This window comes from Theobroma umbraticum, unplaced genomic scaffold, assembly GCF_002168275.2.
Source record: "Theobroma umbraticum cultivar Fairchild unplaced genomic scaffold, ASM216827v3 scaffold_67.0, whole genome shotgun sequence".
NCBI classification, from domain to species: Eukaryota; Viridiplantae; Streptophyta; class Magnoliopsida; order Malvales; family Malvaceae; genus Theobroma; species Theobroma umbraticum.
Genome location: NW_018397262.1, coordinates 8,337,705 through 8,356,527, shown reverse-complemented (window position 1 = coordinate 8,356,527; position 18,823 = coordinate 8,337,705). Strand labels below are relative to the sequence as shown.

General features: G+C 31.6%; 2 protein-coding genes across 5 annotated transcripts; one reads left to right on the top strand and one right to left on the bottom strand.

The window, feature by feature from the left end:
- Window positions 1–7,955: 7,955 nt before the first annotated feature.
- LOC110419848 (phosphoglycerate mutase-like protein 1) lies at window positions 7,956–9,806 on the bottom strand. 2 transcript variants are annotated; one of them, XM_021432973.1, is made up of 9 exons: window positions 9,726–9,806; window positions 9,532–9,639; window positions 9,353–9,432; window positions 9,176–9,257; window positions 9,019–9,096; window positions 8,838–8,926; window positions 8,610–8,729; window positions 8,389–8,433; window positions 7,956–8,290 (listed from the first exon to the last, which is right to left on the bottom strand). In XM_021432973.1, exons 1-9 carry the CDS (start codon window positions 9,783–9,785, stop codon window positions 8,179–8,181), a joined length of 774 nt encoding a protein of 257 aa, XP_021288648.1. In that variant the 5' UTR covers window positions 9,786–9,806; the 3' UTR covers window positions 7,956–8,178. The 2 variants fall into 2 exon arrangements, with proteins under 2 accessions (XP_021288648.1, XP_021288649.1); XM_021432974.1 differs by having other exon boundaries at window positions 9,019–9,093.
- Window positions 9,807–13,176: 3,370 nt separating this feature from the next.
- LOC110419847 (nudix hydrolase 2-like) lies at window positions 13,177–18,256 on the top strand. 3 transcript variants are annotated; one of them, XM_021432971.2, is made up of 11 exons: window positions 13,177–13,376; window positions 13,649–13,698; window positions 14,862–15,050; window positions 15,551–15,616; window positions 15,813–15,950; window positions 16,596–16,673; window positions 16,760–16,810; window positions 16,910–16,944; window positions 17,113–17,221; window positions 17,610–17,806; window positions 17,994–18,256. In XM_021432971.2, the coding sequence occupies exons 3-11, from the start codon at window positions 14,862–14,864 to the stop codon at window positions 18,049–18,051; spliced, it is 921 nt and encodes a 306-aa protein (XP_021288646.1). In that variant the 5' UTR covers window positions 13,177–13,376; window positions 13,649–13,698; the 3' UTR covers window positions 18,052–18,256. The 3 variants fall into 3 exon arrangements, with proteins under 3 accessions (XP_021288646.1, XP_089640143.1, XP_021288647.1); XM_089784017.1 differs by having other exon boundaries at window positions 17,610–18,256; XM_021432972.2 differs by lacking the exon at window positions 13,649–13,698 and having other exon boundaries at window positions 14,862–15,616.
- Window positions 18,257–18,823: the final 567 nt, after the last annotated feature.

Sequence of the window (18,823 nt, the reverse complement as noted above, 5' to 3'; positions counted from 1 at the left end):
AGTACAAAAGGGTGTTATTAGTACCATGGCCTTTTTGGAAATTGGACCCATCAAAAATATGTTTTTTAGGATTACAATTTTAATTTAAAAATAAAAACTCGTCTTCGATTATGTTTGTCTTAACTTTGTTTTTTACTCTGGACATGTTTCAAGACACAATCTTTTGAAAATTGAAATTTTAAAAATAAACATTTAGACACTAGAAAAGAATTAAATAATATTTTTCTAGATGTTAAATGAAAAAAAAAAAAACGTGACAAATTTTACTAATAATCTTCCATGATGATGAGGTGCTAGTGGGAAATCAACTTCAATTAGAACATGGTTATTTTTTTTTCTTTGACTTTGAATGTTTGATAAAGTTTTCAAAATTAAACCTATGTCATGTTTGCTTTTAAGACCATATTTTGATATAGAGAGATAGCCAATGGGTTCATGATTTTTATCTACTTATAAAATGGAGGTCAATTCATTGAGATCCCTTTTTGATTTTTTCTTTCTTTTTTGCCCAAAATATTAATCAATCTTTCATTCCTCTATATTCTCAAGTATAACTCTACCACATTTTAATAAAAATGATGGGCAATAACCTTTCTATGTATAGATGGTAATGACCCTCTATTACCAAGAGAGAGGAGAAAAGCTACTATAAACGGAAATTGATAAAGGAAAGAAGAGAGAAAAGCTACTATAAATGGTAATCACCCTGCCAACTTTCTCAAGAAAAAAAAATGGATAACCAAGCCTTCCTATGGAAATTGATGACCCTTCGATCCTAGTATAGCTTTCTCTTCTTGATTCTTCCTCCACTCCATACCCAAACTATCCCTGAATCCATTAATCTCTATCATCTTTTATCAACTCAAAGCATAATTGTTTTTCATTTTATATTTATTTCTATTAATTTTTATTTTTCTGTTTTAAGAATTTCTTTTTGGTTTTATGAAACAATGTCGATTATCCCAAAAACAACTCCCACGACGGTTACCATTCCGAAAATGACATCAATGGGCCAAATCTGATGAGGTAAAGAGCCAACAAATTGGTTTATGTTCCCTATGGCAGGCAACTTTCATGATCCAGAAACAATGTCTATGGCCATTACTGTCCTAGAACCACATCAATGGGAGGGGTCATAGTCAGGAGCGGAGTTAATCAATTTTTATTGAGAGAGTCAAAGGTTAAGAAAAATAAAAGTAAATAATTTTTAAAATTAATATATTAAATTTAACTATTAACAATCAAAAGATTTATAATAGACAATAATTTTATATAATATGTAAATAAAAAAATAAAAAAAAACTTATAATAATGCTCTAGAAAAATTTTATTCAACAATAGCAATATCTTTTTTAATATAAACAATTAAATTATTTGTAAGAAACTTATCATCAATTTGTTTCGAAGTTTTGACTTTCTCAATATAAACAACTAAAAAATTAATGTAGTCAACATTTAATATTCTTATTTTATTATATTTAAGTTTATAATACTAAATATTAAATTATAATGTATAAAATATAAATAGTTAAATACGATATACATAATTAATAATTTTTTCTTATATCCAAGATAATTTCCTTTCAACTAAATATAAAACGTAAAGCACATTAAAAATATATACTCAAAATAATTTTTTTTATATAATTAAGATTAATAAAAATAATATATTAGTAAAATTTTAAACACTAACCAATAATGTAACATTAGAACTTATATTTGAGAATTAGGGAATTCTCTGCCCACACCTCATCAATGTATTCAAGAATAACCAATGACTCTGCGATTAGTTTTCCTCCATGACAAGCTTGTGTTGCAGCAGCAAGTGGCTGAAAATTTTTCTCTGTTGCAATTTATATATATGTAATTAGAAAAATAGGAATTCGAACCTTACTCTTTAAATAGAAAATCAAGCAGCAATTAATAAATTAAATGTTTGAATACATATTCTTCTTATAATCCTTGTATTCAATAATTTTATTGAAAAGCCGGTCACATAGGACCAAAAAAAATCACTTAAACATTGCAACCAAGGAGGTTGAGTGAGACTGCTACAAACATTACAACAATTACATAGGCTCTGAAGCTAATACATCATAATAGAACTAACACACCAATCATAGCTTCATCATAGACCATTCTTCACCAGTTCTCAAGTATGCACCATTTCATCAATAACCCATTAAACATGCTATCAAATAATGCATCAAAAACTTCAAATTAATCCCAAATCATCCTAATCATGTTCCTTATTAGAATTATTTTTTATCTTATAATTAATTGAAGTTAAAGAAAAATATGCACTCAAGCATTTGGCTTATTGTTGATGCATAATCCTCTTGCCTAAACAGCAGGTTTGAATCCCCCTCTCCAATTATAAAAAAAAAGTGAAAGAAGTATAGTTAAAGAAAATTATGCACTCAAGCATTTAGGTCATTGTTGATGCATAATTCTCCTGCCTAAATAGCAGGTTTGAATCCCCCCTCTCCAATTATAAAAAAAAAAAGTGAAAGAAGTATATACTATCAATATATACTAATAATTGCATGTTGAAAATGAGTAATCTTTCTTAAAATATTAAAAAACAAAAGGCATAATATTTAAATCTTATTGATTTCCAAACTTCTTTCATATTTTGATTTTTGGATTTGAAATAAATTATATGATAAAATTTTGGTAAAAACTGTTAACGTTATTGATAAGCATGAAATTGAAATTTAAAATTTTTAATAAAAGCTATTAAGGTAGTGAATTTGTTTCCTTTTTTCTATATCTAATATAGAATATAATTATTTTATTTGTATAATTAACTATATCCAATTGTATAAAAATAGACGAATGAAAAAAGAGAAAGGCTTGCACCAAAATTATAATATTAAATAATAAATAAAAGAGGAAGAGACATGATTAGAAATATATGGGATCCTTGAGTTCAATCTCTTCAAATTCCTATTGGTTAAGGGAGCTCGAGATGATTCTTGTTGAAAGTCCATTTTCAGCTACCATGAACTTCCACTCACCGAATCCCCTCCCCGCTTATGATGATGTGGCCAAACTTGGAAGCTCGGGGCTTTATCTTATATTAAGTTACAGATTATCGATTTAACTGATTTTGCTTCAGCATTATTTATTCACATTAATATCAAGAACATACCTTTTTTGGCAAATTCTTGAGGTCGCCAATGCAATTTTGGAAAAAATGGATAACCAATCAATTCCAATGGAAATTGATAATGATGACTCCTTACAACCTCTATCTTCCTTAATTCTTCCTCATTTGCATAGCTAGACCACCTCGAGTACACTGATTTCTATTATTTGTTGTCAATCCAAAGAGTAAGTGTTTTTCATTGTTTAATTATCTTTACTAATTTTTGTCCTCAGCTGCGTATCCATACCACTCCGAGTACGTTGATTTTTATTATCTGTTGTCAAGCCAAAGAGTAGATGTTTTTCATTATTTAATTATCTTTACTAATTTTTGTTCTTCTTTTTGAGAATTTCTTTTTGTTTCATAGTTGATTTGGCCCTTTCTCAATGAAAGGGCAACACCCACCAAGGTTGCAAGTGTTAAATTTTTTTTTGTTTAGAAACAAATGAAAATAAAATAAAGCAAAGTATATAGAAAAGCTTTAAAAGAGAAGATTCAGAGGAAAGTAGGTAGAGAAGCTTTAGAGTAGAGACTTGGGGTGGTGTTTGTGACAAAGGTAGGTAGGTTGTATTTACAGACATAACAAAGAGTTAACGTTACATAAAATCATCGTTGAGGAAATTAAGTCAAATAACATTTAACAAATATTTGAGTCAGATAAAGTTTAAGAAATATCAAACAACAAACTCAGTCAAAGAAAGTTTGAGAAATATCAAGCAATATATCAAATAACATTTAACAAATATCTGGGTCAAATAAGATTTAAGAAATAACAGGCAACAAACTCAGTCAGATAACATTTGAGAAATATTAGGCAACAGACTCAAGAAATATCCTAACATTTAAGAATAAGACTAAGTTAGATAAGTTTTAAAAAACACTATCATTAACACTGACAAAAATCAAGCAATAGACTTAGTAAATATCCTAACATTTAAGAATAAGACTAAATCAGATAAATTTTAAAAGATTCAGTCATTAAAACTATTCTAACATTTAAGAATAAAAATAAGTCAAATAAATTTTAAAAAACTCAGTCAAGACTATTTCAACTACTACAAGCTGAGAAGAAGAAAAATTTGTATTTTTTCAAAGCCTGGTCTAATTTCGTATGTACGCAAATCTACTCATCTTTTCTTGCTTCCAATAAGCTCAGTTTTCATATATAAAACACTTACTTCTCTTGTACCTTGACAATGTTGGATGTTGAGACCTATGAAATATTCCATTTTTCCAACAAAAAGTACATCGAGAGGACTTGCCATCCCAAAATCATCATCCAAGATTGTTGTCATCTCATAAGCAATATTGAGGGGATGGTTACTGTTCAAGAATCGAGGGTTTCAGTCCAACAAAGAATTCGCCAAGTTTGACCTTCCATTCTATATCTTGGTTCTTGCTTAATTCTTATAATTTAACTAATAAGACAACAAGGTTCTGTATAATTTAACTAATCTTTATAATAGGCTGTGTATTTTATTATATGTCTCTCTCACATGAGTCATGACTCAGAAGAACTTAACCTTCCCCTCTTACTAAGACTACTGTTCTTGTGAATAATGACTAATACCAGGTATATACGTAGTGATTTCAAACTCAAAGGTTAATCGTAATGTGAAAGAGAGTGAGTGAGTTTTCTTGATAGAAACACAAAATTGATTTAAGATCAGCTTGAAAAAAATATGGTAAATAGTAGCAACAATCCTATAATCCATCTTTTTCCTCCAAATTGCATTGTAGATTGCTGAGAGAGAAGGACGGGGAAAATGATAGGCTTCAAATGTGTCTGCAGCAAGACCTACAAAGCCTGCCTCACCTCTGCTTGAGCTTTTTGTAAAACTCTTGGGGTTTTCAGCATTTCTGACTGCCCACTCTACTACTGTGAATGATGTATCACTCTCAGCAGTGAAAATATCCTGAAATGGTATTAAACAAGTTCTACATGAATAAAACGACTAAAATAATTTCCATTCTTGAACTATATATATTTCTAGTTGTTCCCACTACTAAAGGGATACAACTTGGGATCATGGTCAAGAGTAACTTTAAAAGATCGTAAAGCAATCGTGAAAATTGTGCACTGCAATATGTAAAAATATGTAAAAATTCTAATTAGTAGGTGATGTGTTGGAAACTGTTCTCCATTGACTTCAGTTTGTTTCTGAGTGTAATGGCACCTTAATATTACCAGATTCTCATGTCTATCTTAAACTACAATTGAGATCACACAGGACAATGTTTTTCTAAAACATAGGTTCATCTGTTAGTTTAAGCCAAGGCAGAGTGATAATAAACTTTATTTATTTCTCTGCAGATGAAGTCAAAACTGAAATCTTGGAATTAGTCATCAAAAAAATTGAGCAAAAAGCCAAAAGAAACTACCACGAGCCCATGACTTAACTTGATCATAGGAAAAAGGTTTGAGCATAACAAAAACACATAAAGACTGGAAGTTAAAGGACATCAATTTCTGATTCTCTTTTGAGAAATGTGATTGACAATTAATCTTAATGGTGTCACACTGTCACTAGAACTTGCCATAATGTCTCAAGTCCTTCTTATCTTCTCTTCTTTCTTCACTCTCTATCATTATTGTCCTTTTCCCTCTTTGCTTATTTTGGATCCAAGACATTGAATGTGAGCACTTCCAAGACTCCCCAACCAAGCTCATTCACTTCAGTCTTGGTAGATCCCTCAAATAATTGAAAAACATCATACTAATCTTTATATGAAATGCTCCAAACGACAAGGAATCATTAGAAGGAACATAAACATGGTTATGATACACAGTGGAATTTAAAGCCCAACATCAGGGAGCAAAAGCTGCCATGTGGAATATGATTTGACAATCTTGTCACTAGCTTTACAGGTCTCTTTTTCTTTTGACAGTACAGCTGAAGGCCTCAAGTCATATCTAAATCTTCATGTTTCATCCCATTAGGGAGTTCCCAATCAAAATCATTTCTTAATGAAAAATCACTAAGACTTGTATGGAGATCATTCCTTTTTATGAAACTAAATCAAAAATTTTTGTTTGCCATGCAACTAATGAGATATTACTATTTAGATTTGAAATGCACTAATTAAAGAGTTTGGGATATGAAAGCTACATCCAAAATATGTAAGTAGATGGATATAGTGGTCTCTTTATCTCATTACGTGTAAGCTCAATTAACTTAAGAATGACACCTACTTAAATTTTATTATATTAAATACATGTTGATATGATAAATTTTAATGATTTTGTGTGGTAATTAATTTGCTTCGAGCTTCTGCTCTTAGCTAGTTGTAATCAACATGCAAAAATCAAACCACATGTCGTAACAACATTGAGCCAGGGACGGAGCTAGAGTACTTTTAAAAGAGTTAAACAGAAAGTGACATTATACAAACAAAGACAATTTTATATATAATTTAATTCTCATTTATCTAAAAAATTAAATAAAATTTACAAGATATTTGACATAAAAAAAATTCACCCTTAGGAGACCATAGCTTACATGGATAAAGACTCTTCTAGGCTTAGAATCCAATCCTTACCACACAGCCACTACTTAGGAGCTCATACACTATAAAGAGAATTAATTTTTTCAGGTTAAAAATGAAAAGAACATATAATCAATAACAGTTTTTTTAATCTTATAATAAATTGAAGTTAAAAAGGTATGCTATTAATAAATACTAATAATGCATGCTGATATTGAGTAATCTTTCTTTAAATATTAAAAAAAAAACAAAAGGCATACTATTTAAATCTTATTAATTTCCTAACTTCTCTCCTAGTTGTTTGGTTTCATAACTACTTAGAATTTGGCTTCTAGGACATTTCTTCATGTTTTCAATAAAAGAGAAGCAAATTTCACTAGTGACTTATGTAAAATGTTTTATATATCTTGATAGAAAAAATCTTTTTTTCTTTGAGATGTTTCTGAATAAAATTAATTTTTTCAAAAGAAAAATTTTTTATTTAATTTCTGTGAAAATCGACGTGGAATTAAAAAAGAAACTATGGCAAATTTATTTAATTAGAATAGTAGTCTTCCATGATTGATGCGACGATAGTGGAAAAATAACTTCTTAGAACATGGGTTTTTTTTTTTTTTCTTTGACTTTGAATGTTTGATAAAGTTTTCAAAATTAAACCTATGTCATGATTGCTTTTAAGAACATATATTTTGATATGGAGAGATAGGCAATGGGTTCATGATTTTCATCTACTTACAAAATGGAGGTCAATTCATTGAGATTCCCTTTTGATTTTTTTTTCTATCTTTTTTTTGGCCAAAATATTAATGATTCTTTCATTCCTTAAATATTCCCCACAGTTAAACTCTACCACAGTTTATTTAATAAAAATGATAGGCCATAACCTTTCTGTATATAGATGAGAATCACTCTCTATTGCCACCTTCCTAACTAGTTCTTGATAAAGGAGAGAGAAAGAGAGGAGATAAGCTACTATAAATGGAAACCAATTAATGGGGTGCTTGCTTCATGCTTAATTAACTAGATATTGCTTGAGAAAGGATTGTCAAAATGGTGGGGTTTTTTTTTTCTTTTTTGATAAAAGGAAAAGAAAGGTATTAAAATTTACTCTTTTTGTCCTTTTTGTTTTAAAAGTTTTTAAGAAAATTAAGTTGAAATTTTTTTTAATTTTATGTATATTATATTATATTAAACTTTGATTTCATGAAAAATAAGAGTATCATATGTTTAAAAAAGAAAAAAAAAAGAATTCAATTTGATATATCTCGAATAAGAAAGTTCAATAAAGAAAAAGAGATGAAGAGACTTAGTAAACGAGTCAAGCCTAAGTCATTGCGATGATGATTTCATGTTAGAAATATAACATGTATTTTCTCCGACAAAAATAGTTAACTTCCGTGCAAGAAAAGACAAAATACGGAACACGTTGCTGAAACTTCTATCAAGTAAAACAAGCATAAAAAGAAAAAGAAAACAAGTACAAGTTGATCATAAAGAAGATTAGAGAGCCCTTGAGACCAGTCTCTACGCAACAGTGACTCTTATTGTATAAAGTCAGCAAGGCTAATTAATGGGAAACTTCCTTGCTTTAACACTGTGTCATCTTGGTGATGATGATCAGAGCAAAGTGATGCTGAATCTTTTCCCATGATGCTGCAAATTGGCCAAAGCCATCGAAAAGAAGAAGAAAAGATATGAGCATTTCAAAGTGAAAACAAGGCATGCAAAGATTCAAAGAGTCAATGGCTAACCTTTGATCCATGATGAAAACAGATCGAAGCTCACAATGATCAAAGCTGAAAGCAAAAATGTCTAATTATGATAACCTGAATTGTATCTGAATACACGTAACGGGTAATAATTTTGTTATTTAAATTTTTATTTGAATACGATTATAAGATATTCTCATATTTTTTAATAACGTTACGTGTTGTAAGATGCTCAATTATAAGATATTATGATGAAGGCTCACCGCTTGCACCACCACTTGCACGACAGATTGCAGTCATTTCTATGTATGTTTATTAGAATATTTTGAAGGACTATGCCATGGCTCACGACTACAATCTCCTTCTCCGGCCTTGTCCATAGCCTGGAAAAGGGCAAGGGGGACGATTTGCAGACATGTTAAAAATGGTGTAACGTAAAGAATTATACTTCCTTTTTACATAGATTTTCGAATGAAGAAAGTTGCAGTCACCATTTCAAAAACCTGGCACCTCTAGCAGCAAGTTCTTCCTCGGACTCCCGAACGTCTGGATTCCACAATGTGTCATCTTCCACATCCATCTAAACAGGTATGGAACTTATGTTTTGTGTATGCATATTTTGATTATAAATTAACCCTAGTCTAACATATAGATTAAAGATATATAGATTACCATTGAAAAATCAACTGTGGGGAAACGAGATCGATAATCACTGATTTTTCTTCTCATATCACATGGACGAACCCCCTGCTATAATATATGATTAACTGACAGTGGATAAGATTATTTAATACATTGATAATGTATCAAATATAGAATTCAGCCCTACCAGACGGTCTCGACAAAGCTCGATGGCCATAACTTTTGGATGACGATCACTGCCGAAAACTCCAATAGCTGTTTGCATTGCTCTGGATTGATTACATTTATACTCATTATCTAAGTTTGATCATTGATCCTGGAATATGATCATGAAAGGCTTAAAACATGTTCGAAATCGAAATACCTTGACAAAGGGGAAGTGATAACTAACTCAATCCTGTCAAGCAGCCCACTAGCATGAACATCCTTTCGCAATTTAGCAACCTGGAGGGAAAACCATGAAAACTTGTCGAGTTTTCATTCATCATCAAAAACAATTAAAAAAATGATTGAAAATTACATGACCCTTCATGGGATTTCGACCTGCTGCAAGCCTAATGGCGAGAGCTGTGCATCAAACAGATCCTGAGACAACAGTGCTTCTCGATTCTTGTCTCCTTCTACGTTGTGCATAGCTTGTCCATGCCTCACCTACGAAATAAAAAACATGCAACATGCAACTCAAAAACAAGCAACGTGCATCATGCTTTGTTTTGAATATATGATTGTGAACAAACCAAGTGAACAACTTTGCCATGCCGCCATGGATATAGAAACTGAGCAGCTTTGGCATCCATTTTTTATTACAAAAAAACGAGGGACGTAAAGAACAAGAAGCGTAAGGTAAAGTATGCAAATTTATAGAAATCATGAGAAATTGTTCTAGAAAGTGCATAGAGGTAGAAAATAGTTCTTCATACTATGCACGCAAACTTCCTATTAACTAATGATTTTGAGGAGTCAATGTAGAGTTAATCTGAAAATTGATCTTTCATCTCGATTAAAAACATTAACTTCAATAGACAATTTTAGGTTTGAATATTGAGAATGTGTAGAATTTTATCTCTAATTGACTATCATATATAGTTATTGGACCTAGATCAATTCGACAGTCGTCAGATTCATTGATTCAGTGATCCGATACTTAATTCAGATTAGTTTTTCAATTTGAATAATTTGTAATTTTGATTCAAAAAAATTCATGTTGACCCATTGAGTTTATCCAAAAAATAATAATTTATTGAATTTTTTATTAGTTCAAATTTTTGAACCCAATCGTTGTCGGGTTCAATTTTGATAACTATAAAATAAAGCACACTCAACAATATTCATCAATTGGTCAATGGTTGTTAATCCTTATCCTGTTATATTCCAATTATTCGATACAAAGGGAAGGTGCTCCATATTTCAACGCTTCCTATCATTAGATATTTGGAATGTTGTGATAACTGCCTAAAATAGGGATGTTGTGACAAAATTTTCCTTAGCTATTACTAGCATTCATGATCAAGAACATCATTAGCCTCTCTTTAAATCAAATTTTAATCTTTGCAAAACTAATTTTTACATTTGCACACGTAACACACGTTCTAATATAATTCGCATAAAATCATTGAAATAAATTTTTGATATAATATCTAAAAAAGTTCATGAATTATTAAAAGAATTCAAATAAATTTTTTTTATTACATTTAATTAAATTCTTAAATTAATTATTTTATGTCACATGGTGTTGATGTGACATGTTAATATATTAACGTGTCATAATGAATAATAACATAACATGATGTTGTGACCACATGGTATTTAAATATATCCTTCACGTTAGCAACATATCAACATCCTTAAATATCAACATCCTTAGTCAATTATTAATCATTAGAATATATTTAATTGAATATATATATATATGGACTTGATTAAAGGTAATAGAAAGAATAAGGGTTTATTTAAAATCTCTTGAATAATTTAAGGGCTTTTTCAAACATTATTATGTCTAAATTTTCTTATTCAATTTTTAGTTCTATTTGTAATGAATAATCCCTCCCCTTTGTCTTTCTCTAACTTTTACGAGAATAATGATAAAACTCAAGATTAATTAAGTACTTTGAAAAAAAAAAAGGCGAAAATAATGAGACTGACACGTTTGCGTTCACATTATCTATTGTTGATACATGATTAAAATTTTAGTCTAATCTTTCGTAAAATGATTGGTGGGAAGATAATTTCTCAAAAGCTTTGAATCCGTGACATTGAATGTACCAAAATTTTCAAAGTATATAATTTTTTCTTCATGATAGTTTTAATGACTAAATTTTTTATGCTTCCAAGTGAACAAACATAATGGAAGTCAACTAATATCTAACTATAGACTTTTACCAACCCACGACCCAATAATTTGTATAGCCACTAAAAAGTTAATTTTTTTAATTAATGTTTGTGCTTTTTATATTAAGTTTTTTTATATTTTGATTTAAATAATTATTATAGAGGTTTTATTATATTAATGGTCACGAGTTTGTTATAATGTTTACAAGTTTTATTGTGTTTTAAATTAAATAATAATCATAGGTATTATTATATCAATGTTTACGAGTTTTGTGTTATGTATAAATGATTTTTTTAATTGATGGTTACAAAAATTATTAAAAATTTACCTTTTTTTTTAATTTCAAAAAACAATCTACGTGCCTAGATGAATATTCTTAATAAGTTTTTATTTATGAGTACGTAAATGATTAAAATTATGTAATTATTACAAACTATTTTTGTCTTTTAGAAAAAACATAGTGGGAGTCTAGGAGAGGCATCAATGTGATTAAAAATTAAACAACCAAAATCATTTCAACTTGATTAGGGATTTGCAAATTGCTTGGTCAAATCTTGCAAATTCGTTTCACAATGATTAATCTTATACTACCATCTAAACCTAATAATTATTGAAACTCATAAATTGGTTGGTAAAATCATGATACTATATCTTGACAATTTCATAGTTGAAACTTATACAATAATAATGAATCAAAACTTATTCTAGACTCTCTCGATGTTAAGTTTTTTTTTAATAGAAGTTAGATAAAAAAACCAAACAAAAGGTTAAAGATCATAACAAAAGCAGCACTTTTAAACAATTCATTAACGACCAAAATTCTCGAACACTACAATCTCACTCGTGACCCAAAAAAATAAAATATTTGTAACATATTTAAAAGAAAGTTTTAAAGAGTTTTTTTTTTAATTTCATCACGTGTCAATTTCTGTATTTTTAAAAAGAATTTAAAATTATTTATATGAATTGTAAAAAATATAGGTTTTGCATAAATCACATACATACATGAGTGTCTAGTATTTGACTCATATATAAGATACGGGTCATGCTTTAATAAGCTAAATACAACACTTGGTGTGATTTTGCTACTAGTAAAAATCATGTCACATAAGTTCTGCTCGACTTGACTCAGGTTGGGTTTAGGTATACATTATTAAGTTTGAACTTGGTTCGGTTCAATTAACCTATTTTATTAGTAAATAATATATTTAAAATATTTAAAAAAAATTCAAACTTCATTTTTTAAAAAAAATTCAAATAAAAACAGAAAAAGGTCTTTGAATGATTTGAAAAGTTGGGATGAGACTATGACCTTTTTCAAATATTCTTCTCTAACCTTATAAAAAGGTTAAAAGGTCATACTTGAAATCCAAAAAAGAAATCGTAGTCAAAATCTTAGAAGCTAAAAGATGCAAAAATGTTGACAAATTGAATAAAAAACCAAATAAAGCCAAAAAAAGAATCAAAGAACAAAAAGTAATAAAAAATGAAATTGAAGAGTCACAAGTACGAAAAATACCCCTCTCAGACCACGCTATATGCCAAAAATTAGGTAGGCCTTTTTTGTAATTTCGAACTTTAATCCTAGCAACAAGTGGCTAATAATCTTCAACCCCTTCGGCTCCTTTCCGTACGTCGGACACGTAAGCGAAAGAGAATGAGGGCGGCTGAATGGAGGAGCCCACGTGACATTAGAGAAGGACCTCATTGGCGGAAAAAGACAAGTGGATGTACGTCAGCATCCACTTCAGCGTACCGTAGTTTTCCCCGCATAAATAAATAATTAATACCCTTCCCATTCCCCGCCAACTATAAATACTACATGGCACTCTTGCAACGCGTCAAACAGCACTATTTTATTCTTAAGTTTCCCTCTCCATTTTCCCGTTTCAGCCAAGAAAAAAAGAAAAAAGAAAACAAATTAAAGGAAAATAAATCAAAATTGGAATCTGATTCTTTCTTTTTGAATTACTATTATCTTATTTAAATTATTGATTAATCACTGTCAGAATATCCTTTGTCTAGCTTGGAAAACCGCTGCTGTTCGTCTGTTTAGCAGGTAAAGATCTTATTACGTGACTTGGCATTGATTTTTTACTCTTTGATGATGATTGATTTTTGAATTTGAAGATCTCGTTTGAGTGAAAAATGTAGTTAACTCGTTTGGAGATAAAATTTTTCCGTCTTTTCCCGGTTTGCCAAACGGAGTTTTTGTTCTTTCTACTTAAGATTTAATATGGAGCCAAACAGAGTTTTCATATTGTCTGTATTTCTTTCTTTTTGAATTACCATCTAATTATTGATTAATCACTGTGATTATCCGTTTCCTAGCTTCAAAAACCACTACGGTTCTTGGCTTGTGCTGTTCGTTTGTTTAGCAGGTAAAGATCTTACGTGACTTGACATTGATTTTTGAATCTTTGATGATGATTGAATTTTTAATTTGAAGATCTAGTTTGAGTGAAAAATGTAGCTAACTCGTTCGGATATAAATTTTGACCTTCTTTTTCTGGTTTGCCAAACAGAGTTTTTTGTTTCCTTCTTAAGTTATTAAAATATTGAGCCAAACAGAGTTTTCACATTATCTATATTCTTTCTTTTTGAATTGGAACGAGCAGAGTCTTATTCTAGCTCAGTATCAGTTCTTTGTTTGCTTTATTTTGCTTTTTTTTGTGCACGTGCGTACGCATCGAAGGTGCACGTGCAAGTACGGGACCGGATTTTGTATGTATTTACGTAAGCATGGTGTATGATGTATGTATGGATGCATGTGTGTGTGTATGTAGGGGTGTATAAATGTATATATGATGTATTTGAGCAAGTACAGCACTGGGTTATGTATGTATATACGTAAGCATGATGTATGATTTATTTTCAATCTATGAATCTATGATGATGATTATTTTTTGAATTTAAAGATCACGTTTCAGCAAAAAATATAATAACTCGTGCGAATATAAAGTTTTCCTTCTTTTCTGGTTTGCCAAACAGAGTTTTCTTTTTGTCTTCTTAAGTTATTAAAATATGGAGCAAACAGAGTTTTCCCATTATCTGTGTTTCTTTCTTTTTGAACTGGATTTAAATATCAGAGTCTGTCTTAGTGCTTTTATTGCTTATTTTTGTGCACGTGGGTTCGCATCAAGAGTGCACGCGCAAATATGGGACTGGATTATGTATGTGAATTACGTAAGCATGATGTATGATGTATGTATGCATGTAAGTATATATATGTAAGGATGCATGTATGAAAAGTATATATGTATGGATGTATAAATGTATGTATGATGTACTTGTGCAAGTACAGCTCCGGGTTATGTATGTATTTAGGTAAGCAGGATGTATGATGTATGTATGGATGGGTGTATGAAAAGTATATATGTAGGATGTAGAAATGCATGTGTGATGTATTTGTGCAAGTACATACGTATGTATGCTTGGATGTATTAATATCCAAGGAATTTAGTTTTATTTTTGTTTTGTTATTTTGGCATCTTATCTTATGAATTGATTTTGAGAATTGAATATTTATTGATGATTGGAGCAGATGTCGATTTCAGTGGATTTGTTGGAGGTAGTTGAAAACCGTCTGTGCGAAAATGGAGTTTGTCATGTTGAATTGCTCCCTGCGATCAATGACGAACATGGAGGTGTCATTGTGGAACTGAAGGAGTATATGGACTCTGACACCTTTGCCACTCTGCTCAGAGCTTCCATGCTGAAATGGAAGCAACAGGTGAAGTTTGAGATGGATATGTGCTTATTGCTTTGCTGAATGCCCGTTAAAAAGTTTGCTTAGATGCTTGCTAGAATTGAACAATGCAATTTATATGTGCAAGTTCTTATTTGTTAGTTATTTTGTAATTTTGATGGAACATAGTTGGGAGACAAGTCTAATATTGAATTGTTTTTAGCTGACCTCAACTTATGAATGTTCATCCAGAGCCAACAATTTTACTCTCGAGGATTTTTCTGAAGTAGCAAAGTGGAAGTTTGGTTTTAGTCAGATTCTGAACCAGCTATCTAAGTGATCGATTGATGTTTTGTGGTGTTTGTGATGTGAATAAAATAAACAAATCTTTACTTCAATAATTTCTGCTACTGTACAATTGAGGATTGTTGGTTGCATAATCAAGTTACTCATCATCCTCCAGAAATGTGATGAAAGGTCGACTTTTAAGTTTCTTTGTTTTACTTTTATCAATATATTCACATTATTTCGAATTTAATATGCAGGGTAAAAGGGGAGTCTGGATTAAATTGCCTATTGGATTAGCACATCTTGTTGAAACTGTAGTGAAGGTAATCTAGACTCATGTTTTTCCATTGCCTAGTGTCAACTTGTAGAGTAAAACTTCGGATATATGTTTTAGCTTCATTTGGATGTTGACCTTTGATATTGTTGACTATTTTCTGTTGCCCATTTTATCTCTTGATATTGATTATTATGATGTCTTGACTGTCAAGTTCTGCTTGAAACACATCACATTGATTTTAGGAGGGGTTTTGGTACCACCATGCTGAACCAAGTTACCTCATGCTCGTTTATTGGATTCCTAAGACACCTAACACTATCCCTGCAAATGCAACACACCGAGTAGCTGTTGGTTCAATTATCTTTAATGATAAAAGAGAGGTACTCACTTAACTTCATTTTGCTCTACTTTAAAAAAAAAAAGAAAAAAAAGATTATTTGATTGTTTTCACAGCGAATTTAGAGCTTGTTAATATTGGTTTTCCTTCCCTTTGGTCCTTCCTGCTAAAAGTTTTTTCTTATGATAAGTGTCACCTGATCCATTTGAATCTGGCCAGTGGTTCGATTTCTGAACAATATTCTAGAGGACACATTTTCTAATAGATTATATGTATAATGTATCCCTTACAGGCAATGGATTCAAGCCCTGTTTTTGCTTTCCAAAGGTTTTACACATTTGAATATTCAAACTTCTACTAATGTATGTCATCAAATTAACTGTGAACCCAATAGACAGATGCAAAATTCAACCCAATAAGTTCACTGTAACTGATGCAGCAGTTCAGAACTTCATGCTCACATCTAAATGGAGTTCCTTTCCACAGACTCACACACTGTTTATCGTCCGAAGTTTTTCAGCAGAAACTCTAACGTTTTTTTCTTACCTATGAGTGTAACCCCACAATCTAGCCTTCTTCTCAAGCGTACTCATATTATAGTTGGCGATAATATAGGTTTAACTTTTGTTTTCCGATCAACCTGGTTGTTTCATAGCCGATTCTAAATCTGAATCCTCTTGGCTGATAGGTGCTTACAGTTCAGGAAAAGAGTGGTCGATTTCACGGAGCAGGCTTATGGAAAATTCCTACTGGAGTTGTTGATGAGGTAGTCCCAGTCTGTCATCAAGAGGATCACCTAAAAAATTAACTTCACGTTGCTATCAAATAATAAATGAGTTCTTCTACATACAGGGTGAGGACATATTTACGGCCGCTGAAAGAGAAGTAAAAGAAGAGACAGGAGTAAGTGATGAGTGTGCATAAACATATGTTGTTCTTACATCTAGTATTACATACGAGTGTTAATGGCATTGTGAAAACCACTAATTTTTCCATTTTCAGATTGACACAGAGTTTGTGGAGGTCCTCGGATTCAGGTATGCCATGCTTACTCATCATGGATAACTTTTCCCATGTGTGTGGATAATTCATAATCATGTCTTTGAATTCTTTGTTGACATTGCTTTTCCCAGATTTATATAAGTTTTGTCCCTATCATAGTCCAGCCTTTGAATTCTTTGTTTTGACTTCCCCTTCTCATTCAGGCAATCACACAAGATATTCTTCGGCAAGTCAGATCTACTTTTCTTATGCATGTTGCGTCCACTATCGTTTGACATCGAGACACAAGAGCTGGAAATTGAGGCAGCTCAGGTACAAAGCTTATTTGTTTCACGTTATTCCCTTGACTCACTACCCCGAATCAAGACTACGTATCAGTATACCGCCACTTTTCGGGGACCTGATGCATGTAGGCCTGCCATTTATTTTCTACGATATTAACTGATACAAGATTGCCAATAATTGCAGTAAAGCCCCTCTCCTTCCCACTTTGATGGCGGTTAATCTTCGGAACCTGACTGAAAATGAAAAGATATTATACTCCTGTCCACACCATATGCCTGCCTCTGATTGTTATTTTCTGATTTAGCCTTTGTTGCTCTCTCTGTGAATGTTCATTAAGAATGAGGAAGCCTCGATTTCCATGCATGCATATGCTAAACGTCTTTCTTCTCCCATGTTTGCCCTTTGTTCTCCACAGTGGATGCCATTTGAAGAATATGCAGCCCAACCTTCCGGCCAGAAGAATGAGCTTTTCAGATACGTAAATCAAGTATGCTTAGCAAAGTTACACAGAGACTATGGTGGGTTTTCTCCACAGCCTACCATATCAACGTTTTGTGACTGTGCCCAACCAACCTACCTTTATTTGAACAACAAGGATCTGGACAAGTCAAGGTCTGCTAGCAACCCATGAAAGCAAAACTGGGCTGATTGTTCCATACCGTCTATTATGCAACTCTATATTTTTTTTTATTTGTTGATCCCTTATTTCTCCCTCCTCTCTTTTGTCTCTTACTGATGAAGAGAAAAGACATCAGTGGCAGAAAGGTCTTAGTCATCTCATATATAATTTGGTTTACAGAATACCGATCGTATGTCTTACAAATGCGGACAATAAGTGGGAACACCGATCCGAATAGGCTCAATTTAGACAATAGCTTTGCTACAAGAAATAATACCACGAGGTAATTTTAGCATCTTTTCCTTTTGGGATCAATTTTCCTTGTGTTTTTGATTTGTTGCAACAATATATTGTATTACCGTCATCAATATATGTTTGACTTAAATGGCAGAATTGCCTTTTTGTATGATTAGCCTGCTTGTTACATATATTCATGAAATGATGTTTGCACGGCTTCTCCTCTTGTATGATTGATTTATTTCCTATGTTTTTTACATCCTTAGTTCCTATGAAACTGTTGACGTAGAACACCCTTAAACATGGATCAGTTACGTATACGTTTCTCATTTAGATCAATCAGTCAGGTTAAACTGAGAAATGATTTGCTTTCACCTTTAGATCCATCCAAACCCAAGTTAAGCTTCTAGACTACCTCTTCATAGCAATGACAGGTGGTCTGCCAGGCGGCACTAAACCGGGACTTGCAGTAGGAAAAGATGGACAGATCCAATGCAAACTCTCTAGAGAGAGAGAGAGAGCTTAGGTTATAAGTGTTGTCTTAATTTTACTTTCTATCCATATCCCATAAAACTCTCTCATTGTCATATTAATCTTCCCCTGAAAGGATGAATCTCTTTCCGGTATTTGTCTTCCTTGTGGCACTTTCCACATCTCCCTTCATCCTTGGTTACATGGTTTTAGGGGAGGCCGATTCTAGTGAAGTCTTGCCTTCACCTACTCTTTGCTTGAACTGCACAGTATGTCAACAACCATGCCTTCCTCTCTCACCA